This window comes from Macrobrachium nipponense, chromosome 12 (assembly GCF_015104395.2).
Source record: "Macrobrachium nipponense isolate FS-2020 chromosome 12, ASM1510439v2, whole genome shotgun sequence".
NCBI lineage: Eukaryota > Metazoa > Arthropoda > Malacostraca > Decapoda > Palaemonidae > Macrobrachium > Macrobrachium nipponense.
Genome location: NC_087205.1, coordinates 95,914,145 through 95,939,211, shown reverse-complemented (window position 1 = coordinate 95,939,211; position 25,067 = coordinate 95,914,145). Strand labels below are relative to the sequence as shown.

The following is a 25,067-nucleotide window of genomic DNA, read 5'->3' as shown; positions in this document are numbered from 1 at the left end:
TAGGCCTGTTTTCCCAGTCAAGATTTGAAAATACTTCTAGTTTGTAGGCGTAGCTGAAGTACCAAAGCCACGTTGAGGCAAAACGCCAGTACTACCTTAAATCTATTAGCTCAACCCATACATTATAAAGTTACTATGATACAAGGCCAGTGTCTTGATGCTCTTTAATTTTAAACCTAACATACTGCATTCTAAGTATATTTCCACTCCTTTCATGTATATCATAAGTCTCTTGTATTCTTATTTGTAGGCCTGGAAGATTACCAAAAGTAGAGTCTTTTGAAAGCAGAGATACTCTTCATCCAAAGTCATTGCGGCCGCCTGTTTTCAAGTCTCATAGCTTTGGTGGTTACAGTGGAGGAGTAACAGTATTATCCAGAGGAGAGTCTGTCTCCAGTAATCTTTCATCATCTAGATTAAGTAAACAAGGTAAAATTATACATTTATTCTTTGCAAGAGACATTGCATAGTGATTTTAGATTTCTACTCTTTAGTATTTTACTGTACATGTACATACAGTACCATGTTTTTGATAGAATTACAATGATGTAATCAAGGAATCTCACCACTTATTGAGTGGAGAAAATTGTTTGGAAGGAAATTTATAAGGGTTGTGCATCTCTTGCCTTACTGTGAAAACAAAATCCCATGTCCTTCCTAGTTTTTAGTTATGATCTTATAGTAAACATGACTATACATATACAAAAGCAAACCATTATTATATAGCATTTGTCTATATGTCTCTGAAGATTAACATGAATCACCACAAAATCAATGTTTCACATTATGCAATTAAATAGATTATGAATCATGCTTCTTCCTTAAGATTGTGGTTTTATGTATTTTTCTTATTTTATCCTGTTAGTGCCACATATATTTGTTAATACTTGATAATGGGAGAAGGCCACCATTTGATGTTCATCTGGGTATTACTGTTAGTTATTTAATATTCTCCATTCAACTGTACATTCAGTCCCTTTTCCTCACTCATATGCCTCATTGCCAAGTTATTGTTATGACCTTAAAGAATAATTTAATTGAATTAGGAATATTAAAGGGAAGTTCTATCTAGTTGTTTTAGCCCTCTCCCTTCACTTGCACTTTGCTAAACACACACTGCATATTTGGTTGCCTTCCATTCCCCGCTTCACATAGTGCTATTTTTTTACGTATAAGTAATATAGTCTCTTGCTTACTATATGTCACGCATTTTTACTACCTTGAGCAAACAGCATCAGGGTTTTATGAATTAATGACAATTGTGGCATTGTGATTAAGGGGACTTTTATTAAGGATATGCTTCAGGAAAACTTTTGTCCATAATTATTCCCAGTTAACATCACACTATTATGGGTGATATATCCACTAAAATGAGATGTTTGTGTATAATCAGGACAAGACCTTCAGAACTTCTAGGAACTGTAAACAGTCTCACTCTTCCATTCACAGCCTGTCCCATGCAGATGGTCATAGCCAAAAGCAATCACAGATATTAAGATAACTTCAGGGTTATGACATTCCAGAGACCAGGACCTTTCTTATGTTTGAGACCATTTCTGAACCTGTGATAGAGGCCTCTGCAATCCTGCTCACAAAGAGGCTGTGATACTGCCATTCTAGTAACCAGAGGACCTGGAGAGCAATAGATTTTGACACCTGAATTCTGACAGTGTGGGTGTGATGTCTCCAACTCCTGTGAACAGGATCACTGAATATGACATCTTTCTTACAAGACCTATTTTAGTTCATCTCATAAGACACCCATGAAGCACTAGGTTCTCAGCAACTTCCATCAGCAAAAAATACAATTTAATTTTTGTCACTCATTTTGTCTCCCCCTTCATTTAACTAATTTGTGGCTAAGAGACTAGTTATTAGACACTAGCGGGAACAAGATGGTTTCCATGGAGGGGATGGACGCCCCTTTTAACCCCGATAGCTAGCCCACTGCACTCCTGGAGCCAAGAGGTGAAGGACTTGCAGTTTTGAGAAAGGACTAGGACACACTGAAGACACTCATGGCTTACATAGCAAGGCCACTTATTACAATGACATCCATGAAGTGTTGAATCTTAAGATTTTCAACTTAAACAGGCAGTTAAATTTATAGAGGGCAATCTTAGCCATAGAATCCAAGGAAGGACTCCTTCCCCTCTTTTGTCTTTAGTCACCAATGCCACAAAAAAACAATCACCATTAGAACATGAAGGCAAGGAAAGTCTCTAGCAAAAGTCATAATAAACCAATGCTTTGTGCCCAATGTTTTGCTAGTGGACTAGAGGCTTTTTGGGATTTATTGGATGGCCAGGTGTCCCAGCTAGACTGGACACCAAGTGCTAAGAACCAAATCTCTGTATGAGGAAACTATAGCTCAGTCCATCCCTACCTCTTCAGTGACATATACCTCGTCAGAGAGACACATTGGAGAGTTTTCTTGGAGTTCTGCACCATGGCCAACTAGCAAGAGTGAGTCATCAATGTAATTAGTATGCTTTTATCCATGGCCAAAGTTTCAGATGAAGTTTTTAAAGGAAAGACTTGTTTCTTCACTTGGCTAAGCTTCAGTTCTCTGTTTATTTTTGAACATGGGCTTGTAAGAAGAGGCGCATAGCACAGATGGAGGAGTTATCAGACTAGACTTCATTTTTCTTTTTTATATTTTTGTTAGATGTTTTGTTTTTGTCTTCGGTGACCAGTGCTGTTTTCTAAGAGAATATGTGTCAAAATTAATTTCTGGGCTCAGCCGTGTCGCTCCCGTGAAATATGTCTGCTTTAGCACTATTTCTAGTAAAATATTGCTATAATACCAGAGAACTGCTAAATTGGACATGTCAGAAGCTCTGACTCGCTCACCTATATAAAAGGTGTCGTATAAAACTGGGGCGAGTGTTAAACACTACCACAGCAACCCCTCAATTAGCCTTTTCCTCATCAAAAGACCCTAAATACGGGGAGCCGACCCATAGGTCACACCTAGCTACCCCGTTGAAGGCGGCTGTGACGTCATACTTTTCGATAGCCATTCCTTGTTCTTTTATTTTTATTCTGGTTACGGATCGTCATCTACCTCTTCACCCAAGTTAAGTACTGGTTCCGCCCTTTTTCAATATTTAGGGAGTGAATTTGCCTACCGTTTTGCCCTTATTTAGGATTTTATTAGGCGTCACTTTTAAATAGGGGGCGGGCGGCAAGTCGCCTTTACGGCTTACCCTTGAATGTACCGATTTACGCTTGAATTGTACCGACTTCGAGTAGTCTTCCTCTCTGCTTGAACATAGTGATATTTCAGTACATGTATGTATGTATATATGTTATAATAATATATGGTATATATATATATATATGGTATGATATATATTTATTTATTTATTCTTTCTTGTGGGCAGTTTTTAGTCGATCCGATTTCCAATTATGTTTTGTTATTTTCATTATTTTCACGTTTTTCACGGGGGTCTTCTTCGAGCACGTTTCTTTGTTTCGTGCTTCGCGTTTATCCACCGTCCTATTTCATTCAAGAATTTTCCTTTTTTCTTTTCTTTTCGTCAGCTTGCCGTTTCTTATCGTTTTGTCAGTAAGCAAGTAGTTTTTTGTTTTTCCCCTTTTGCGCCCACTGTTATCGAGTGGCCTTCATTGCGGTTTTATATTTTACGACAGTTTATTTTCATTTCCCCCGTGTTAAAGCATGATTTTCTTTTAGCTTTAAAGTAATTGAGTTTTTATTTTTGTCTATGTATATTTTGGATGTTAGGTCGGTTAGCCTACATAGGGCTATGCCTGCGTTTTCCTCGTAATCTTTTATTTGCGAGGATACGCTGATCACGTGATCGTCACCCCATCAGCCCTCCTTCCCTCCCCCTCACGTGGGGCAGTAGTTGGGTGCTCCTCTCGCCTCGGTTGTCGCTGACAGCCGTTCCCATCAGCAGAGAGGGGGGGGGGTGTAGAGGGTCCTCCAGGACCTTAGGTGGTGGGTGTCGCTTCTCAGCCGACCGCCTCCGGAGTTGTTGATTGCTTTGCGTATTCAGCCTCGGCTTCCGTGGAGTTGTTGCGCTCTGCTTCTTTCAGCTTCCGGAGCTTACATCCATCCGCCTAAAACATTCCCTCTCCGCATAAGGCGGATTTAGATTCAGGCCTCTCCGGTAGTCGTTGAGGGCTATGTTTACGGAAGTTTCTCTTCCGTAGGCGGAGATATTATATTTGTTATTTTATTTCTCCCTTTTATTTTCTTTTCTTTTTTGCCACGGAACTTGCGAGTTCATGTGGCCGTCCCGGGTTACTTCGTGTACCCCCCACTCCGGGTCATACAGCTCCGGTGTGGTTTTAATTATTATAGTCCCGGGGACGTAAATATATGAATATATATATACATATATATATATATATATATTTTACCTTTCTTTTGCCACGGAACTTGCGAGTTCATGTGGCCGTCCCGGGTTACTTCGTGTACCCCCACTCCGGGTCATACAGCTCCGGGTGGTTTTAATTATTATAGTACGGGACATAAATATGAATATATATATATATATATTTTTATATATATATTATTTCAGTTCGGCATGCTCCGGCTATGACATTATTATCATAATAATCCTATAAGTTTGTGCAATTGTTCTCATATATTATTGCACTTACAGGCCACTCAGTGTCTGGTTGCCGATCTACAGGATCTGTGCAACCATGATGTTTGCCGGAACCATGCCCCTTGATGCGCAGTATTGCTTACCGTTCCGTAGTTCTGGCATCACGTAAACGGCTTTGCCTGCTACGACTTGTACAACAGGTTACCTGTTCGATAAGTTACCGCACTGCGTGTTCTATACATATTGTGATGGAATTATATTACACTACTTGGATTAGTGTTAAAAAAAAAAAAAAAAAAATGAAAAAATAAATAAATAAATAAATAAAACCAATAATCATAATAATAATAATAATAATAAATAAATAAATAGATAAAATAAACTTATAACTAAATAAACAATTAAAATAAAATAAATAACTAAATAATAATCAAATAAATTACTATATAAATAAATAAATAATTAAAATTTCTGTAAATTAAATTACATTAATTAATCAACATATGTAAGCATAATGTTCAAAGATTTTACTCGAAATTGACACATTCCTTGCATTACAGACAGAGCAGTCTGTTAAGCATGCTGCACTCTCCACCCTCAAGGTCTGGTTGGAGGTTTTGGACAGAAAGTAGGGGTAGCTAAGCCTTTTTATGCTACCTCAAGATATGGCAGCCTAAGCCCCAGCGGGAAAGCTGCCGGATACGTTGACCAAAAGTCGCAGCACCAATTATCAAATAAATTCAAGATTCAGTTATGGAACAGCAAGAGGCAGAATTGCCAGACCTTGGTTGGAAGAAGTCTCACTTGAACTAGTGAGATTTGCCCATTACACTAGATATGGTTACAGGTAACAGTGTTAATGAGGCTAGCCTAGTTTGGTCACCGGGGTCTTTCCTCGAGTGACTCTGATTCTTCCTCTCCCTTTACTCCAAATTCCTTCATGGGTTTCACAGGAGGTTTGCCCCTCCCAGGTCACATTCCTTCTCTGTGATTCCTAGATTAAAGAGAAAACCTTCGGGTAAAAGCCTTGCTTAAAAGCCAATCAGACACAAAGCCAAGGCCTGGGCAGGTTCCAGAGTTCATACACATATTAAACCTAGGATGAGATCCAAGGCCTCAAGGAGAGAACTCTTCCCATTGCCCCTCAAGTCCCATCCCTGCAACGTCTAGAGGTCGGATACCTCATAAGTACCGTAGGGAGCGCTGGAAGGTTCCCCTTTAGTCGCAAAGACCTGTTCAACACAATATTTTAAATCAGGCCAGTAGTCTTGCTAGCTTAGTCAGTTCAGTCGCAGCAAGGTTTGAAAGGGTGTTTTTAAACGTTTACGTGCACAGGACTCCCTGATTGCAGGTCTCAGACAGGAGTCGGCAGTTCCGGCACCTCCTAGTAATTTGGTGCAAGGTCAGAGCAGGCCTGACGGGTCCACGTTCCCTCCGTTCCACCCTGGTGATTTTGGAGGGTAGTGAACTTCGCTCCGTTTGTCAGCGGGATGTTGACTGTAGAAGGTGTGGTACACATAGGCTCGAGGATTTTCTAGTTATTTCCCGAAAGGTTATGGCCACCATTTTATAGCTTATGTTAGGCTTATGGAGGCAGCTTCGATTAGAAAGGACAAGGTCTCCAAGGGGACTGTTATCCTTTCTAGCAATCAGGCTCATCAAGTATAGATATGGAGCCTAGAAGTGGATCTGCTCAAATACTAAGGTAACAACATGACGGGAACTCCTTACCTTTTACATCAAAGGTAGCAGGATTTACCCTTCAGGCAGTGACTCGGGGAAGAGCCCCAGCTTAGCGAGACAGATTCCACATCATTGCTACCCCAAGGTAGAGAGAGTTTGTGGAAGTTTGCTGGCTACATTCTCGGCAGGCAAGCTTAAGCCAAACTGTGCAATCAACTTGTTTAGTGAGCGCCTCTGTCAGACGCACTGATCCAAGCCGGATTTGATGCTAGGACACGTCTTGCCAAGGTCTCTTAACTCTCTAGTGATGACGGAGACGCGGTTCTGGAGTATGCTCATGAACCGCTGTATAAGTCATTGCGGAGTAGTTACTTTTAAGCATGCAATGTGCCTCGTACGGCTTTGCGGTTACTAAGAGAAATGGCAAGAAGCATGTTCTATCCGAGGCTACGATCAGGCACGAACCCAACAGCTTCTGGCTTCCTCAATCTAGGGTGCAGATCTCTTCCAGCTTCGGCAGTAAACGAGGTTCAGAATGAGGCATCACATTTTAATCAAGCATCAGATTGCGTTGGGGCATCCCTTTCAAAAAGGATATTAAGAGTCTTCTTCCTCCAGTTTTAGGACTAGGAAAAGTCAAAGAAGGTACCAACCTTTCCAAGTTCCGCAAACAGCACCCTGTGCTATAAGCTGTACTAATTCAGCAAGTTCCCCAACCTTCATCTCTAAGACTCAGCCTCGGCAACAGCCTTAATTTTGTCTCCCTTTCGCCGTCGGCTAGCCAACAGGTTCCCCCTTTCGTCAGAGTGGAGGAACCGGAGCCCAAGGCGAGCTAGAGGGTATGGTCAGGAAAGGAACCCGACCCTCATCATCTCATGAAGTTCCTCAAATAGGAGGCAGGCTGTATCTCTTTAACATCGTTGGGAGTTCAGCAGCTGGGCGGAAAAACATAGTATCTATCTATCAGCATCCAACCCAAGGGTTGATGGATTACCCCAGGGACCTTCTCCAGAAGGGAGCAGTCTCCAGGACAAAGAACTTAAAATTTTCAAAGTCGTCTTATCAGTGTCCCAAGAAAGGGATCCGACCAAAGGAGGGTGATCTTAGACGTGTCCGTTTAAACTGTACATTCCTTGCGACAAGTTCTAAAGGCTGACCATCTCTCAGGTAAGGGCCTTACTTCCCCGTGGGGGCGTCACCACCTCTATAGGTCTTACAGACGCCTATTATCATGTCCGACGGTCAGCACTCCCATCCATTCCTGGGCTTCAAACTAGTAAAAGAAGCTTATTCCTTCAAGGTGATGCCCTTTGGGCTGAATATAGCCCCAAGGGTTTTCACGGAACTGGCGGAGGTAGTGGTGCAGGAGCTAAGGTCTCAGGTTTTATTGGTAGTGGCGTACCTAAACGACTGGCTAATCTGGAGATGGTCAAAGACAAGTTTAGGAAAGCCATGGGACGGGTCATATCTTTCCTGGAATATATAGGGTTCAAGTTCAACAGGACCAAGTCCCGATTGGCCCCAGAATCCAAGTTCCAGTGGCTAGGTTTCCATTGGGGCTTGGATTCACACAACCTTTCCATTCCATCAGGGAAGGGGATGCCAAGGTAACAAGCCAATTCTTAAAATGCAAAAAAGGCTTCGAGAAGGAATCAGGAGACGATCTAGGCTCGCTCCAATTTGCGTCAGTCACAGACGTTCTGTTGAAAGCCAAGCTCAGGACATCAATCGAGTTTGACGTTCAAGGCCAATGCCAAGTGTCGTGACAAGTTCGGCCGGGTACCTCTGATTCCCAAGGAACGTCTACGTCCATGGGCAATAGCCAAAGAGTTACAGTTGCAGTTACCCTCCCCCGTCCCTACTGATGCATACAGTCGCATCACTATCAGGTTGGGGAGGTTATTCACAGCACGACAAGGTTCAGGGAACTTGGTCACCTCAGTTCCAAAAAGCTTCACATCAACATCCTGGAAGCTATGGCAGTGTTTCTGACCTTAAAGAAGCTCCGTCCTCCGGAGGAGACTCATATCAGATTGGCTCTTCGACAGTGCAGTAGTGATACATGGTATAAACAGAGGTGGTCCAAGTCAAGTCATGTGAACCACAGGGTGATAGCAATTTTTTCTCTAACTGACAAAGAACACCTGGCATCTATCGGCTACCCATCTGGCAGGAGTCCACAATATAGTAGCAGACGCATTGTCCCAGGTCAGTCCCCCTGGAGCCAGAATGGTCACTGGACCAGGAAACCCTTCGAGAGGGTTTGTAGGAGAGTACCGGGTCTGAAGTAGATATGTTCACTACAGGCAAACACAAGCTGCCTTGTTACGTAGCCCAAAGTATGGACCCTCTAGCATACGCTACGGACGCCCTGAGTATAGATTGGAACCAGTGGAGGGAGGTTTATTTATTCCTCCAGTGAACCCTCTCCTGAAGGTGTTGCACAAGTTGAAATCCTTCAAAGGTCAGGTGGCTCTCATAGCTCCTTACTGGCCCAAGAACAATTGGTTTCTCCTTCCTTTCCTAGAACTAGGTCTTCATCCTCACCCTCCCCCGGGCTTGAGGCTGACGCAACAAGTTCAAACGGTGAGTGTTCGATTCCTCAGTCTTCACAAAACCCTATCTTTATGGATTTCATGAAGTTTTGCAGGTAGGAGGGTAGGGGACATTGATCCACAGAACATTCTGTTCTTGGAGTCAGACAAAAGAGAATCTACACTTCGCCAGTATGATCCAGCAGTTAAACAATTGCCTACATTTCTCAGGAAATCAATGTCAAAGTAATGACAATGAACGTGACTATAACATTCTTCAGCCTTTATTCGAACAAGGCTTGGCAGTTGCCACAATAACAAAACAAACACTCAAGTCAGCTCCGAAAAAGATTTCTTCTCGGGTTTGGTATAAATCTAACTGAGTCTTATTTCACCTCAATCCCAAGGGAATTGTGCACGCCTGCGGCCCATTCAAAGGCCGTCGTCAGTGTCATGGTTTCTTAACGATGGTCTCAGGTTTAGACTCTAAAAACAGACAACTTCAAATGTGATTGCCAAACCCTTTTGCGTAAGGCACTGTTTTTATTAAGTCTGGCTTCAGGTGCCAGAACATCGGAGATGTCATCTTATCTAGTGGCCAAGGGCATATAGAATTCCTTCCCTCGGGTTACGTGTTGCTTTCACCAAATAATTTATTTTATGGCTAAGAATAAGAAACCCAAACCCTTTGTAAGGCGACCCCTTGGAAGGTTGTTCCGCTTCCGCAAACATCCATCTTTATGTACTGTTGTTAAAACTAAGGACTATTTATCTAGCACATCTACCTTTTCCGAAGGCCCCCCCCCCCTCCTTTTCATGTGGGGCGGTGGGGTGGTACCATATCCCTAAAGGGCATTACGCAGCAGTTTTTTGTGTATTTTACCAAGGAAGTCAGCCAGGGTCCTTTCCCAAAGCGCGTGCTATTCGACTATAACAACTTCTGTAAATTTCTTCAAATATATGAACTTTGATGATCTGAAGAAATATACTGGTCAGCAGTCGCACTGGGTTTTCCAAAGCTTTACCTTAAGTCCTTGGAGGATCTTAAATATCAGGCAATAGCTGTAGGGAGGTCAGTGTCTCCTTGCAACATCAATATAGTATTGTCCTTGTGTCATATGAATATTTTCCATTATGCCAGTTTTATTAACATCCTACCTATCGCAGCAAATCTCTTTGCTATTTCACTGGTCTATGGTGTTAGTTTATACAATTTAATATTCTGTTTCATTTCAGAGTGATGTAGCTTGTGTTTCTCTGGTACAATTTCACGGGAGCGACACTGCTGAGCCCAGAGGGATTTTGACGTAGGAAAAATCTATTTCGGGTGCGAGGAAGCCGTGTCGCCCAGTGAAATCTGGTTTTTTTCCCCTCCCCTTGCAGTGCACCAAGCTTCATTGCTATCGATAAGTATGACGTCACAGCCCGCCTTCAACGGGGTAGCTAGGTGGTGACCTATGGGTCGGCTCCCCGTATTTAGGGTCTTTTGATGAGGAAAAGGCTAATTGGAGGGGTTGCTGTGGTAGTGTTTAACACTCGCCCCAGTTTTATACCGACACCTTTTATATAGGTGAGCGAGTCAGAGGCTTCTGACATGTCCAATTAGCAGTTCTCTGGTATTATAGCAATATTTTACTTAGAAATAGTGCTAAAGCAGACATATTTCACTGGGCGACACGGCTTCCTCGCCCAGAAATAGATTTTTCCTACGTCAAAATCCCTTTTTTAATCAGTAATTTAATCTTCCATGCAAGAAAGATTTTTTCTTATAGAACTGTTTTTTTATTTTCTTTGTACATTAACTTTTTCTCTGTGTTTATGTTATGAGTACCTTTATTAATAGAGATCACAAGTAGAGAAAGTGAAGTTGTTGAAATTTTCCTTACAGACTCTACCAGTAGTCGAATAAGTGATCACAGTAGCAGCTCAGGCTATAAAACACAGAGGCAAGACACTAGCTCTACAAATGTCTCAAACACACTCTCAACCACTCCATCGCCCACAACTAGTCAACACCAACACTCTGCAAGTAGTCAGGTAAGTTACAAATGGATTGTATTAGAACATTAATTGTGATCGACTGTGAATTTGTCTTACTGTCACTTTGGTAAAGAACCATTTTATTACTGTAAGTACTATGTTCCCATTTAGTACTTTCAGTATGTTGGAAGGTGTATTTCAATGTTTTTCTGAGTTTCATTATATGTAGAAGAGCTTGTATCATAATGCCAGTCACTATCCTATGTTATGTACTTAAAGATATGCTGGAAGATCAGGAACTGCTCTTTTATGTTTAGTTGGTGAATGGCCATGAAAGTCCATTATTGCCAGTGTGAGGATTGTTCTTTTCTCATATAACTGAGAACTTTCCAGGTTTAGTTCAGTTTGTGCAATAGCCTAAAACTTCCCAATTTTAGCAAGGGTCTTCTGTCAACTACAGTTTCTGCCTGAATTTTTGTCAAGTCTTAGTCTCCATCTCCATCCTTTCCCCATGATTACCCTAAGTCTTTAGGATTTCTGCCTTTTAAAACATCTCTCACCAACTTCCTCATTTGTAATGTGATCTTGGTAATGTATTTTGTTTGTGAATCTTAGCCAGTTTTAATCAAAACTCTTCAAAATCTCATCTATTTTCCATGTAAATGCCTGTGGCTCAGCTTTAATAGAGGCCTTATTAATGAACTACTTATTAAATTGTAATCTTGTATATGTAACTTACCAAGTAATTAGTAATATATATAGCTATGGCTTCTTAACCTACATTAGCTTAAAATTCAAAATTCATGCTGCAGTGCTTCTTTCATGTGTGTGTGTAGGTGAATAGGACCTGCCCACTATCCAGGACTTAGGGAAACAAACTAGCAAAGAGCCTCATTCGTTTCCTGCTGGCTTCTGACCAATGTCGGGTGCTTCCTGCAGACTTCATTTGGTTTTTCGGATGTTTTGTTACCCAATACTTGTTGAAGTATTTGAAATTTGTTTTTGTCGGCTTTTCTTCATCAGCTGATTATTATTGTGTTGGTTAGCTTAGTGATTATTTCAATTCAAGGTATCAGATTCTAGCTCATCTAGCATTCGTTTTTGTCCGGAAGGCTGTAAGACTTATGACTCTCACATTAAATATGTTGAATGTAGGGAACAGGAGTGCAGTAAAGACAGTAGTGTTGGTAGAACAGTTTGTGACGCTAGGAAGATTGCATATGTGACCTCTGCAATTCTTCCTAAGAGCAAACTAGTGCTGAAAGTCTCAACCAGGCTCATTCACATTCCTAATAAGGAAGGAAACCAAAGAGGATCTGCGTTGGTGGTCATTCAAAAGAAGACTTCAGTAAGGAAAGTCTCTATTTTATTATGAATGTGTCACTATAGCAATCTCTCCCTATTCATCAATGCTGTTAGACAATGCAATGTCCTCAAGGTAAGAGAAATGTTCTACCTATTTTAAATTGCTAGCCAGACATCACAATAAAGTACTGCTGCTACCTCTGATATTTTCTTTTCCTGTTTTTTGGACAAAAAAGTCCTTCTTTTGTATTTTTAACATGACGGTTCCAATTTATAACATCTAGTGACACCATCTGTTTTGTGCGGCTGAACTTGTCTTCCCTTAGAGTCACCATAAACTTTGACTTGCTTACATTAATTTTTAATCCTCTCCCTCTGTATTTTGAACATGACAATTCCCCTTACTATATTGGTATTTTCCAGTTAATAGCATCTTGTGACACCATCTATTTTGCAGGGATGCGCTTTTCCATTTGCTTCCCTTAGGATCACCATAAACTTTGATTTGCTTACTTTAATTTGTAATCCCATCCTTTCCATTGTTTAATTTTTTTTTAAATTTCAGCAAACAACAAAGAACTTAGTGTTGTTCTTGATGGGCACCATCTTTTATCACAAATTCTGATATACCATTTGCTCTGCACTGAATCATGTTTTATGGTATATGTAATAACATACTAAATTATGGTATGTAATTTTGGTATGTACTTTCTGCTTTTGAAATGCTCATTTAAATTTTTTTGGCACTATTCAATTTTTGTCCCAAGATGCACAAATACTGTTTTGCTTGTTGATTTCTCTGACTTGAAATCAAAACACAAATGTCAATTTAAAAATTTTCCAGCATTTCCTGTAGAACATTTTCTCATTCAACACATATCAAGGACATTATCATAAAAATTCATCACTAAACACTATGGCTAAGTAACTGAGCTTGATGCCTAGGAAGATGCAAATTGGTAAAAACAAGCTGCAGTTTATTAAACATGGGCTTGCCAAATAGTCCATGACTGAGCAGATAAAGGAACGTCTGTTATGGAAATTGCCCTGAGGAGGAGTACTAGGCAGTTACCTGAGACAGGTAATTTTCTGGAGATTTACAGGGAAGGGATAAATGTCACTAACACTAAGGCGATTCTGATGGAAGTACTGTTGATGTAGGTTATAGGTGCCAAAATGCTAAGAAAACAAGTCAGAACATGGAAAGTAAGAAAAAAATTAAGGGTCAGGGTAGGTCGCATGGTTTGCAGATAGTACTGCAGTGTTCTGAGTTGCTCCTGTACAAGAAGATTGAATCCCTTGATACTATTATAATTAATTTTCCTTCAGAGACAAGTGGAGAGTTTTTAAAAAAAATTGACATTTTGTAGAATTGTAGCACATTAAAAAGGATTTCATGTATTTCTTTTTCAGAGTATTGGGATGTGGGGATGTGATGGAGATAGCCAAGCTGTGATGTGGGCAGTTACAGATATGGAAGCTGTACCACCTGGTGCAATGTTAATTAATCCACAGGTATATTTCTGTTTTTTCTGTATATTTCTTCAGTTGCTTAAATTTCTATATGTAACAAATACATGCTTTTGTCAAAGCAAAAACTAATTTTTTAAAGATGTCATAAAGCAAGTGAATGAGTTAAATAATGAAAATATAATTGACATTGCTGATTTAAATTTATATAAAGTTCATTAATGGTTTGAAATCCAGAAATACAGAAGTCCAGTTATTTGATTTCCATGGGACCAAATCCATCAATTATTGTCATCTATAACAAGGTTTATCATTAAATGTACTGTCACACCTACCTAGTACTATGGCCAGAGTGTCCTTCGTATTAAAATGGAATTGTCCAAACAGTTAGTGATACTCAACATCCTCCAAGAACATTTCTCTTAAAAGAATATCATACCTTTAATGTAACCTCCCCTTTCTTAATGTTTTGGGATGGTTATTTATAAACAATTTGTTGTAACTTCTTTACAAGAAGTTATTGCTAAAGATTTCTGTAAACTGATAAATTCTGTTGTCCGATGCATAGTACATTTCTTTCAAGTGATGTAATGGATTGCCTATTCATGAAGTTTGTATTTTCAGAGCGGGCAGCCATATATGAATTCAGATGGCTCAGTTTATAGGTTTGATCCAAATAATCCACCACAACTTAGTCCAGGTATTGCTGGAGGTAGCACAAATGGGGGAAGTTCGAAAGAAAAAGAATCTACCATTGACAAGGAGACTAGTTGCCAAACTTCAGGTAATATTTTTGATTTTCTGTTTTTATTTTTTTTTTATTAATTCAGACAGTTATAATTACGTATCAGTACGTATATATCAAGTAGTGAAAATGCTCCGTATCTACAATGATGTGACTGGAGAGTATATTTTCAGGTGGTTTGGGAGGGAGTTTAGGTGTGACACAACCTCCTCCTGTCTCCCCGTCCTCACCTCATGACCTGACACCACCCACGTCTACTAGTGTCCGGAATTCACCTAGTAAACAGCTCAATATTGAAGATAACTCACCTGAACCTCCTCATTGTAAGGATTGTTGAGCTTTTTGAGTCATTTATATGGCTAACAAAATACCAGAATAATATTGCCTCCCTATTAAACCACTTGAATAACTGTAACAATTAGTCATATAATGAATGTTAGAACTTAGTTTGTCGTTTTAGCAGAATCATTTACAAGAGTAGTTATGGTTTCCATCATCTCATTGTGAACAAAGTGAGGCAGTGTAATCCGTTAAATTTACAATTTTTATTTATAAAATTGATTTCGTTTCATATGCAAGTGCCACTAATTGCCATTTGTGGCTCCAGATTTTGTAATTAAAATGGATCACAACTGTAGAGTAGAATAGATGTTGATCCATTATAACATTTCAGTCATTTTCATAAACATTTACTTTTCAATATTTATTCAAAGTAACAGAAATAGCAATAAAAACCATGTATTGTAAATTAACTTTTTGGTTTCTATTGATGGTTGTCACATTTTGAATACGTACTCTTATGAATTAGTGAAAACTTGAAAGATGAATATTTGAGTCCCTTGAAGGTCACATTCCTGATTGAGGGGCTTGAACCAAGAGCTGCTATTATGAAAGGCAGTGCAAAGTCATTTGGACTTATATTAGTTCACTTATTATATTAGTTGTTTTCAATTTACTATCTATTATTGCTAAGAGACACTGGTTAACTGTTACATCAAGCTAACAGAACATTAATGTGCAGTACATTATTTCTAATGGGGCTTCATTATCATTTTTATCATAAGTATTCATTATCCATATCTTATCATTTTAGTTATTTCAGCATTGTTACAGTACATTTCCAGTGAATATACAACAACATAGGCTTTATTTTTGTTTTATAGCCAGTGTCGTTGTCAGTGGTGTTGTGTCTAACAGCTTAGACGTAAAAGAAACTGGCAGCAGCAATGGGACAAATGAGGGAGGACCAAGTGAAGGGGTTGTTCCACCACCTCCTCCACCAGTGATATACCAACCCTATTTCCAGCATCCTCAGCTGGACACTAGATCTTTTTCTCAAGTGAGTTTAACGGTTTGAAATTACACTTTTTGTCTTGATTACTGTAGGGTACAGGCTTATTTGTCTAGTTCAAATAATCTACTAAAAAAAATGTTGTTTATGATGACCATTCAGTGTTCATACTAATTTACCTTAATTTTTTTTATATATAAATCTCAAGTATATACTGATTTTCTTTTACATTTACAGAAGACTAGGATTGTGATTTTGCAAAGCCATTTCAAATAAGTAACTTGCCATTCATAATAGATTTGTTCAGTCTTGCTTCACATTGAACTTGAGAAATTTTATTAAGTTCACTAACTGAATAAAAATACATAGTTAAAACTTAACCAGTTTAGTTTTATTTGCTGTTGGGATGGAATAGAATAGATCAAAGTATAATTTAAGCCAAAGGCCTAGGGCTGGGACATATGAGGTTGTTCAGTGATAAATAGGAAATTGAGAGTGAAAAAATTTCAAGGTGTAACAAGAGGAAAACTTTGCAGTCACACTACGAAACAACTACGAAACAATTGTGGGAGAGGATGGAAAGTGAGAAAGAAGAATATGAACTGATATTGTAATTAGAACATGCTGGAAATTACCAAATCAGCTCTATCATGGTTGTACAGTACCATGATATGGTGATACAAAACTGTTCATATTCTCCTGAGAATTGGAATAATTGATTTAAAGTGGAGTTGCCAGATGCCACAGATTTCTTGCTTTACAATTTTTTTTTTTAACCAGTTTCCAGTTGGCACTAGAAGATTATCCTATTGTTAAGACCGAAGGTTTGTTAGCTATGAAAAATACAAATTGATTGAAAACTTGTCATTTTATTTACAGTGGTAATGGTAATGCTGGTAACCCTACTGCTCAACACAACAAGATGAAATGTTTTTTACTCAATCTTTACGTTCTTGTTGTATTCAGAACATGGCTAATTTGAGTTGTTGATATGAAACTTCCTTGAATTTTATTAAATATTTTTAATTAATGTTTTTGAATACATGCCACTGAATCCTGTTTAATTCAAGGCCTAACAGTAAAATCATAGTGTGAAGATTGACGCTTATCTTTAGAAAAAAATGACTCAATAATAGTAATTAGTATGGTATTTCTTTTATCTCAATATAATTTCATGAAGTGATTTCAAAACAAATTTTTCTCATCCACTTACAGGAGGGTAGTACAAATGAAGTAACCAATCACATGAGAGGGTTATGTATCAGTGGACCAAGCAATGCAGGAGAGAATGGCAATGACCTTCCAGCAACTCAAGTTTCTAGTGCACCTGTCCAGCAAAGTTATGTAGTTTCCAGACAACACTACACTCAGGTAATTAATGAAATACAGATGTACAGGATTTTGATGGTACAGTATTGGAATCATTAATGACTAGTTATGTCTAGGGGAGAATCATACATAATATAATGATAAAAAGGCTCATTTATAGGCACAGATTCTCATGGGGTACAGTATTTATTCATTGTAAATTAAACTTGCAAAATTTTCTGTTGTAAGAACAGTTTGTATAAAAATGAAAAGTGAATGAATTTCTGTGTTCTGCTCTATCATAACTTGAACAGATAATTTTGACCTTATAGTTTTGTTGTTTTCAAAGATTGCAACTGCATGGCTTCAAAATGAGAACTTAACCAGCAAAATATCATGAAAAAGAACTTTAAAGAAATTTATACAAAAAGTAATTCTGATCTCATCAGATGTTATTTAGAATGCATCTTATCAGAGATGGGTTTTCACCCCTTAGAAAATATCAAAAGGTTAATAATCCATGACAGTGACTGACTTTTAACTCTTTTTATTGCTGATTATTTTGGGATCCATTGATATACAGTGTATATTTTTATACATAAAAACTTGTCATAAAATACTTTTTCATTTATGTTGCATATTTTATCTGGTTTCAGCCTGTCTATTACATGCCAGCTGGTAGTGTTGGCAGTGTGAATGGATCGCTCAAGTATGTATACCCCCAGTACCAGGTGGCTCCAGTCCAAGCTGCGCCTGCTAGTGTTCAAACCGCAACTGGAGTACAACCAGCAGGTGTTCAACAAGTTCAGGGCATACCCACTGTACCTGCAGTGGCAAGTACAATACCTGCAGTACCTGTACCACCTACTGCTCATCATCCCTCCATAGAACACAATGCTGCACTCCCACCAGGTTAGTTATTTTTGTTTTGCATTCTAATGGCAAGGACTTCTACTTAATGCCTTCAATACTGATCTGGTATTTTACTGGAGTAACCAATCCAGTTTATCATGTCTGTGCTAATTGACAGTTATATAAGCCATTGATTAAAATTACTAGAGTGCAGATACAATTTTTTTGCCTACCAAATTAGTTTACATACTGTGCAGCCACAGATGGCACTGATTATTGGTGACATCCTTATTAGATTTACATATTTACTTCAATAAATGCTTTTTATTTAGTCTTTCAATGGTGGTGCACATTCAAATTGCTACTTAATTTGTTTATGGCAGTTCACTGTTGCTTTAGAGAAGTAAGTGTGCAATAAGTAAGTATGCAGATTCTCTTAAACAAGTAAGCATCAGTGAAAAGAAACATATTCTGTACCTTTACATTCCTGTACGTATACGTATATTGTGTTTAAGTGTATAAAGTACATTTGGATACTGCTTTTTATAGCAAAGAGAGTAACATAACTCAAGGAAGAAAAATGATTAACTATTGAATGTCCTGTTTCAAAAGTTAAAGAAACATTATGGGATATCAGAATGTACAGTTTTAGCGATAGAAACAAACATTATGAAGGGTAATGACTATTTTATTGACACCTTTACTGTATTTATGACATGCATATATATTCGTATTTGTCTGGTGATTTAGTCCTAATTATGTAACTATGACAATGTAACATAAAATCTTTTTACGTATTTGTACTATGTTAGTGTATGCATGCTTCAGTATCTTAATATCACATAACCTATCACAGTGGGTTATGAATAATGGAACACACTTATAGAATAGTAAGCATAAATTAGAGGATTCCAAGAATGTACATATATTTAAAATATACTTAGTTAGGTTGCAAGAAAAGTTTGTTAATGCAGAAAAATACTTAATATGGAATGTCAGAAAACGAAAATTATACAAACCAAAGTTGAAGTTATAGTTTCAAAGAGTAAAGCAGATCTTTATCTGACACAATATTGAGAGCATAATGAACAGAAGATTTAAAAGGTTGACAGAAACCACAGAATAAAAATGTCAATCCCAAGACTGTTTAGAAGTGAAATTTGGGAAGAAAGGTGAATCACAGACTTAAGAAAAAAATCTGTATGCTAACTAATCTGAAGCATCTGTTGATAATGAAACTAAGGCCTACAGTAAAAAAAAAAATAAGCCAACCAGGTGCTAACTTAGATAACTAAGCTAATTAGCTTAATGATGGTAGCTTCACCATTTCCAAATAACCAGAGAAAAATAGTAACAGTAACTTACTCATCCAAATTTGAATATGAAAAACTGACATTAGCTAAAACTGAGGTGTTCTGCTTGTGGGTAAGCTTTAAATCACCTTGGTACATGAAAATAAGTGTGCCATAGCAGAAGTAGACTCTCGCTAAATTTTATTAAAAATTATGGTGATGGGGAGCATAAGCAAATTAAGGGAATCTTACGTAAAAAAAGAAGAAAAAAAAGGGAGCTAAGAAAACAGGCAAAAATTTTGAGTACACTAAATCATGATTATGAAAAAGCTGTTACCTGATGGCTGGACATTCAGTGATATAGTGGATTCATGCACACACCTATATGCATGTGCCCACATGTACTATACTGTCATTTTTCACAATGGGATTGTCTTGGTTCATTCATCCCTCATGAATTAGGGGTATTGAAAGTACAACGGCTTGTTGTTAAAAAAAATTTTGGTTTAGCTGAAAATATGTTCATGAAACTTATAGTATAGTAGAGCAGTTGGATGACCTAAGTATTTCCATGTTTTATATAAACAAGATCCAACAGGATTTTAGGAATGCAAGTTTTAAATACTTACTCAAGAACTACATTGATTATGTAAACAAAATAGAACTTATGTAAAATATTGATATGTAAGCTAAATTACCAATTCAATACCCCTTTGGCAGACTTGCATTTTTATATAGTTTAATTAAATGGGGTCACTGGTAAATAGCTATACGTTATTATTTATGAAATAGTTAAATTTGCCCAAAAACTTTAAGCTAGAAGAGGTTTAATGAATGTAGTACACTGAAACCGTTGGTAATGGTAGTTGTTTTTGCTTGCTTACCTTTATTTTTTACTTTTCTTGGAAGGAGGAAGTTTTGTCCCCGGTTACACGGTTGTGGCTTATCCGACGGGTAGCAGTGTGGGAGGCAACTCAAGTGGTCAAGAACCAGCAGGTACTACATATTACTACCAGATTCCAGCAGCGGCTGCAGCAGCAGCAGGAATAACTGGCCCCTTACCTACAGCCCAACCTACACAAACTAGTTTACAACAGTACACGTTAACTCCCTCAAGTTCCACCACTACTTTTCCACAGTGAGTATTTCTTTGGGTAAAGTCTGTTGAATTACACTACTTTCACCTGAGTCATAGTTCTTGGGAAAATTAAACATACTGATTGTGGAACCACCCACTGACCAGTAGGAAGTGTATACAGATGTGATTACTGTTTAAGTCATCCTCTACTACTAACATCTCTAGTGCCCTCAGCTTCATTGTCATTAGTATTTAGAAAATTATTAGGTTTTGGTATCAAAGAAAATACCAAAGTATTCAACATTTGTCCTATGATTGCTATTTTCATCAGAATGTCTCCTTTATCTTTGCACAAATATGAATTACTGATTGTTTTCTGTTTGTATCCTTTGTTCATACTCGAACAAACCTTCGGTCTTAACAATAGGATCATTTCTAGTGCCTAGCTGGATCCGGATAAGATACTGCTTTGCCAGCCTGCACTTTTCATTTCTATCTGAAGTTATCCACTCCCAGTGTGTGGTATATTTTCTTCTTTCATTACTTATTACCAATTAGCAATACAACAAGTTGTTTACAAACCTTTTCTTCTAACTTCATCTCTCTCATTCTCCTTTGTTCCAGAATTTGTGACCAAGACAATTTGTTCCAAATCCAAGGCTCAAGTATCTTGATGCCCTCCCTTTGATAATTTATCAATGGAGAGCCTGACAAAATGTTGCTATGACCTGCTCACACCTTAAATATTACTTGAGGAGGATGAACTTTACACCAGAGTGCAAACAATTTTTCTTGAGTATGGACTGTGAGTCCTGGGGTAGTGTGAAGGATCCTCCAACCCACCTACAAGCTCACAAGATTAGGGGCATTGGGCCTCTCTGACCTTCCAGAAGACCTTTTCAGTTCAACAGTTCAACAGGTATGAGGGCAGCAGTCAGGCAGTCAAACAACCCTTAATTTGTTATCCTCGAGGGATGTCACCCAAAGGTCCCGCCACATCTTTTCACTGGGGCCTGTGGTGGTGGCTCAGCAATTAGTGTTACTACCAGGAATCATACAGGTATCCTACAGCTGTCAAGAGGTTTGGCTAGTGTGCAGCTCCTGGGAGTATAAGCTGGACCTGAATGAGTAGGGGCAACTGATATTATGAGCCACTGTTTTACTAAAACAGTGGTGGGGGGTGGGGATGAGGCAAGGTTGAGCTTAATATCCAAAATAAAGGCTGCCGACTCATGGTTTCTCCCCAGGAAACCATCAGTCGGCAGACTGTATTTTGAATTTAAAGCTCAACCTTGCCTCATCCCCACAGCCCCCACCAGTTTTAGTAAAACAGTTTTCTGGGATTAGCACGATGTGATTCCGGTCAGTACCATACACAGGGATAAAGGAAGCACTGCCTCTAGGGTGGTGCCAAAGAACTAATACTGCCCTTCCCTCCAAGTTGGTGCCAGCAGAGCAGCACTAGTGCCTTTTTTTGTGTACATTGGCACTCCACTTTGGCTACAAAGGTACTCTGCCTTCTTGAGGGTACCACTTCCCTCCTACAAGTAAGTAGTGAGTTTCCATGTATGAAAATGTCCACTCCACTTCATTTTTGCCCTTTAGTTTTCATTTTGAATACATGTCAAAAGGAGAAATTGGTAATCTCACTTGGGTGAGAACTGGTATCCCCTCTACCTGGATACCACCTTTTTAGTCAGTATGAAACCAGTCCAGCACAAGTGTAGAAGGATATTCCATATATGAAAGGCTAGAGTTTGTATACCCAGGGAAAATACTAGTAACTAAAAATTGGAAATTTATTGGGACTGTCCTCCTTCTAACCACTCTGATTCCTACATCTGCATTTTTGAGGTTCCAATACTAATTCTTGTGGCATAGTAAGGGACTCCATCTGTTGAGGTAATCTCTTATATAAAAAAAACAAAACATCTTTCACCAGTTGATTACTTAATTTTTGGCTAGCCCCACAATCATCATAGCTGTAGCATAAGTTATGTAGGTTTGTATATATGAAACCATTTTTGTTCATACGAGAACAAACCTTCGGTCTTAACGTTAGGATAATTTATAGGGCCTAGCTGGGTCCGGTTAAAAAACAGATGAAAGCAAGGAATCTTGTGATATCTGGCAACGCATGCGTAGATCGGGTGAAGAGTGGTCAAGGACCACTCACCTACACCACCACGTCAGTCTTTTCTTTAACCGCCTGGGCGAGAGTCGTGGTTAACATCTCTTGGCCTTTACCCGGTTCATTGCCCGTTTTGCTTGTGTTTAGTGTGTGTGTGTGTTTGGCTGATATTATGGCTTCTTCTGCTCCTTCTCGGCCTCGTCAACGTGTCTGCCCCGGAATTCCAGGTTTCCCGTACTCTCGTTTTTTGGCTTCGGGGGCGACCAATCCCCACACCACGTTTAGCAGGTGCCGTTTTAATTTTTGTACTATAACAAATCCTTGCACGGAATGCCAGGCATGGCCTAAAAAGCAGTGGAAGTCGTTTTATAGCAAGGGAGAGCATCGGAGGGTTTTGACTCTTCCTTCTTGGGAAGGTTTTTCGCCTCTTCCCGATGCTTCATCTCGTGCAGTATTCACCCCCATAGTAGTGTTGATCCTGTGTCTCCTTCCTTTTCTTCCATTGATTCGTCAATGGAAGTATCAGGAGGCCACCAGGATGATTTTTGTAATGTTGCCCCTTCTTCTTCAGGAGTTAATTTGATTCCCGGGAAGGGGGGAGGCTTTTTCATCATTCTCATTTATTCCAGAGTCGGAGGCATCCAAGATGGCGGCGATTTGGAAGATGCTCGGGCTAGGGGGTCTCCTGTCCTTGGAGGGGTAGCTAGCACACTTTATGGAGGCTCGCTACCCCCCTCCTCTGGCTGGCCAGACCATCCCCCCTCCCCCTGGCCTCATCTTCGTGGGTAGCAGAGGTCAGCCATCTTCTATTGCTCCGCCAGTGACTGTTGCCACTTCTTCGAGTCGGAGGGAGGCCAGGGCATCAGCCCGTTGATGACGTCACGGGATCCGTCGTTGTGTATTCCTCCGCCAGTGGCATCTGATTCCCCTTCACACCGAGGGGAAACCGTGATGTCACTCCCTTCGATGACGTCGCTCCCAGTCGTCTCCTCTGCACTGCCACTCTCAGCCGTGACATCATCTCTGCCGCCCAGTTCGCTACATCTCACCTCCATGCCATCAGAGCCTTCTCTTGCAGATCAGTCTGAGGTAATATGCCAGGCAGTGCTTAAGAGGTTGGACTCTGTTTTGGATGATAAGTTGGCTGCCTTGTTGGTTGGGAGGACTGGAAGGAAACGTGTTGCTTTGTCCCCACCTCCTGCAAAGAGATCGCATAAGAAACCAGTTCTGTTTTCCAATCCCTCTTCCCCATCTACGCCATGGTGGCGTATCAAGCGTTGGAAGGCTAAGGACTTTGCTCTTTCTTCGCCTACGAGGGAGGAACAACGCAGACGTGTTCTCGAGAGTATTGGTGTTTCGAAGAGTGTTAGTGTATCTTCCCTTGTACAATCTGCAGTGGCTGCCTTGTCCTCTGCATCGAATCGCGGACATGTTGCAACCTCCCCCGTCCATGCACATTGTGCACATCGCAAGCGTGTTGCAACCTCCCCTGTATGTGCACATGATGCAACTGCTCCTTCTTCTCCCAGGCCTATTCGTCGCCATAAGGATCTCAAGGCGCCTGTCAGGAGGACGAAGGTGGTGAGCGTGGAGTAAGTGCAGCAGGAGTGTTTGCCTGCCCCTCTCACTGGTGCTTCCAAGAGTTCGACTCTGGAGGATTCTCCTTCGATCTCAAGTGTTCGGGATTCCTCTCCAACTCACGTTCGTATGCCTGCCACACCTGTGACCATTCACGGACATGTTAATGAGTCATCTGTTGGAGGAGTACGTAATGATGTTCCTAGTGTTATAGTGGGTTCGTCTCGGGAGCCAACGCATGTACCCAGCCAGAAAGGTTGGTGTTTCGGGTTGTTTGGCTGCTGATCCTTCCATTAGTTTTAATGGGGAAGGTCCCTTAGAGGAGCCCACACATCCTTCTTGTTGTCGGTCTCCGTTGCCAGAGCAGGGAGAGGGAGACATGCAGGATCCCAAGTCATAAGGTTAACGCCTCTGTTTTGGACCGGGACGGTTCGTTTCGCTCTAGGGGCTCTGCCAAGCTACTACCCCACCTCTCACAAGACGTAGGAAGTACTATGCTACGAACTCTACATTTTTTATTTCATGCCATCTTAACCCAGACGTCATTCACCTGAAGCTGGGATTGACTTTGGAGCAGGGGAGGTCGGTGGCTCCGTCCTTGTCTCTGCAAGATGCCTCAGCATTGGAATCTACGGTAGCCTCCATGTTGCAGACGGTTTCTTGACTGGACTTCTGGTATGTGGTCATTGCCAAGATAGTTTCTGACAGGTCCCAAGAAGGGTTGGCGAGTGCATCCTGGCTTGCCAGTCTGTTGCAGTCCGGAGGCAGGGCGTTTTCATATATAGGCTAACCTCCTTCTGATTAGAAGAGACTCGGATTTGTCTAGGATGGAGAGATCAGTTGACACAGAGTCCTTGCTGGTATTGAGGAACAGAGATCTGTTGGAGTCCCAATATTTGTTTCCTCGGACCGAGCTCGAGAATGTGATAGACTAGCTGACACCAAAGACAGACTGGTGCACCAGGTCGTGTCTAAGTCAGAGTCTCGTCCTCAGAGATGTCTGGCTCCTCCTCCTCCTCCCCCTGTCCAGCAGCAGTCAAGAAGATCGTCGCCTGGTAGGCCGTCGAGGAATTCGAGTTCGGCAGGGCCTTCCCGTTCGACTCAGACTAGGTCAGAGGATCAACGTCCCTTTTGCTCTCGTTCCTTGAAGCCAAGAAGGGGCCCAAGGGGCAGAGGTAAAGGGGGCTGTTGGTAGGTTAGGCGCCTCTCCCTCTCCTGCACCACGGGTGGGGGGGTTGCC

General features: G+C 40.2%; 1 protein-coding gene across 9 annotated transcripts in view; it reads left to right on the top strand.

The window, feature by feature from the left end:
- The window catches only part of LOC135224681 (cAMP-regulated phosphoprotein 21-like), a 309,729-nt gene that overhangs the window by 261,039 nt on the left and 23,623 nt on the right, over nt 1-25,067 (top strand). For 8 of the 9 annotated variants that reach the window (XM_064263929.1, XM_064263932.1, XM_064263931.1 and 5 more), the window contains 9 exons: nt 251-429; nt 10,686-10,834; nt 13,496-13,597; nt 14,177-14,336; nt 14,471-14,620; nt 15,461-15,636; nt 16,804-16,959; nt 17,553-17,808; nt 19,950-20,178. In XM_064263929.1, coding sequence (XP_064119999.1) covers nt 251-429; nt 10,686-10,834; nt 13,496-13,597; nt 14,177-14,336; nt 14,471-14,620; nt 15,461-15,636; nt 16,804-16,959; nt 17,553-17,808; nt 19,950-20,178 — 1,557 coding nt within the window. The remainder of the gene's footprint in view (nt 1-250; nt 430-10,685; nt 10,835-13,495; nt 13,598-14,176; nt 14,337-14,470; nt 14,621-15,460; nt 15,637-16,803; nt 16,960-17,552; nt 17,809-19,949; nt 20,179-25,067) is intronic. The other variant, XM_064263935.1, reaches the window with a different exon arrangement.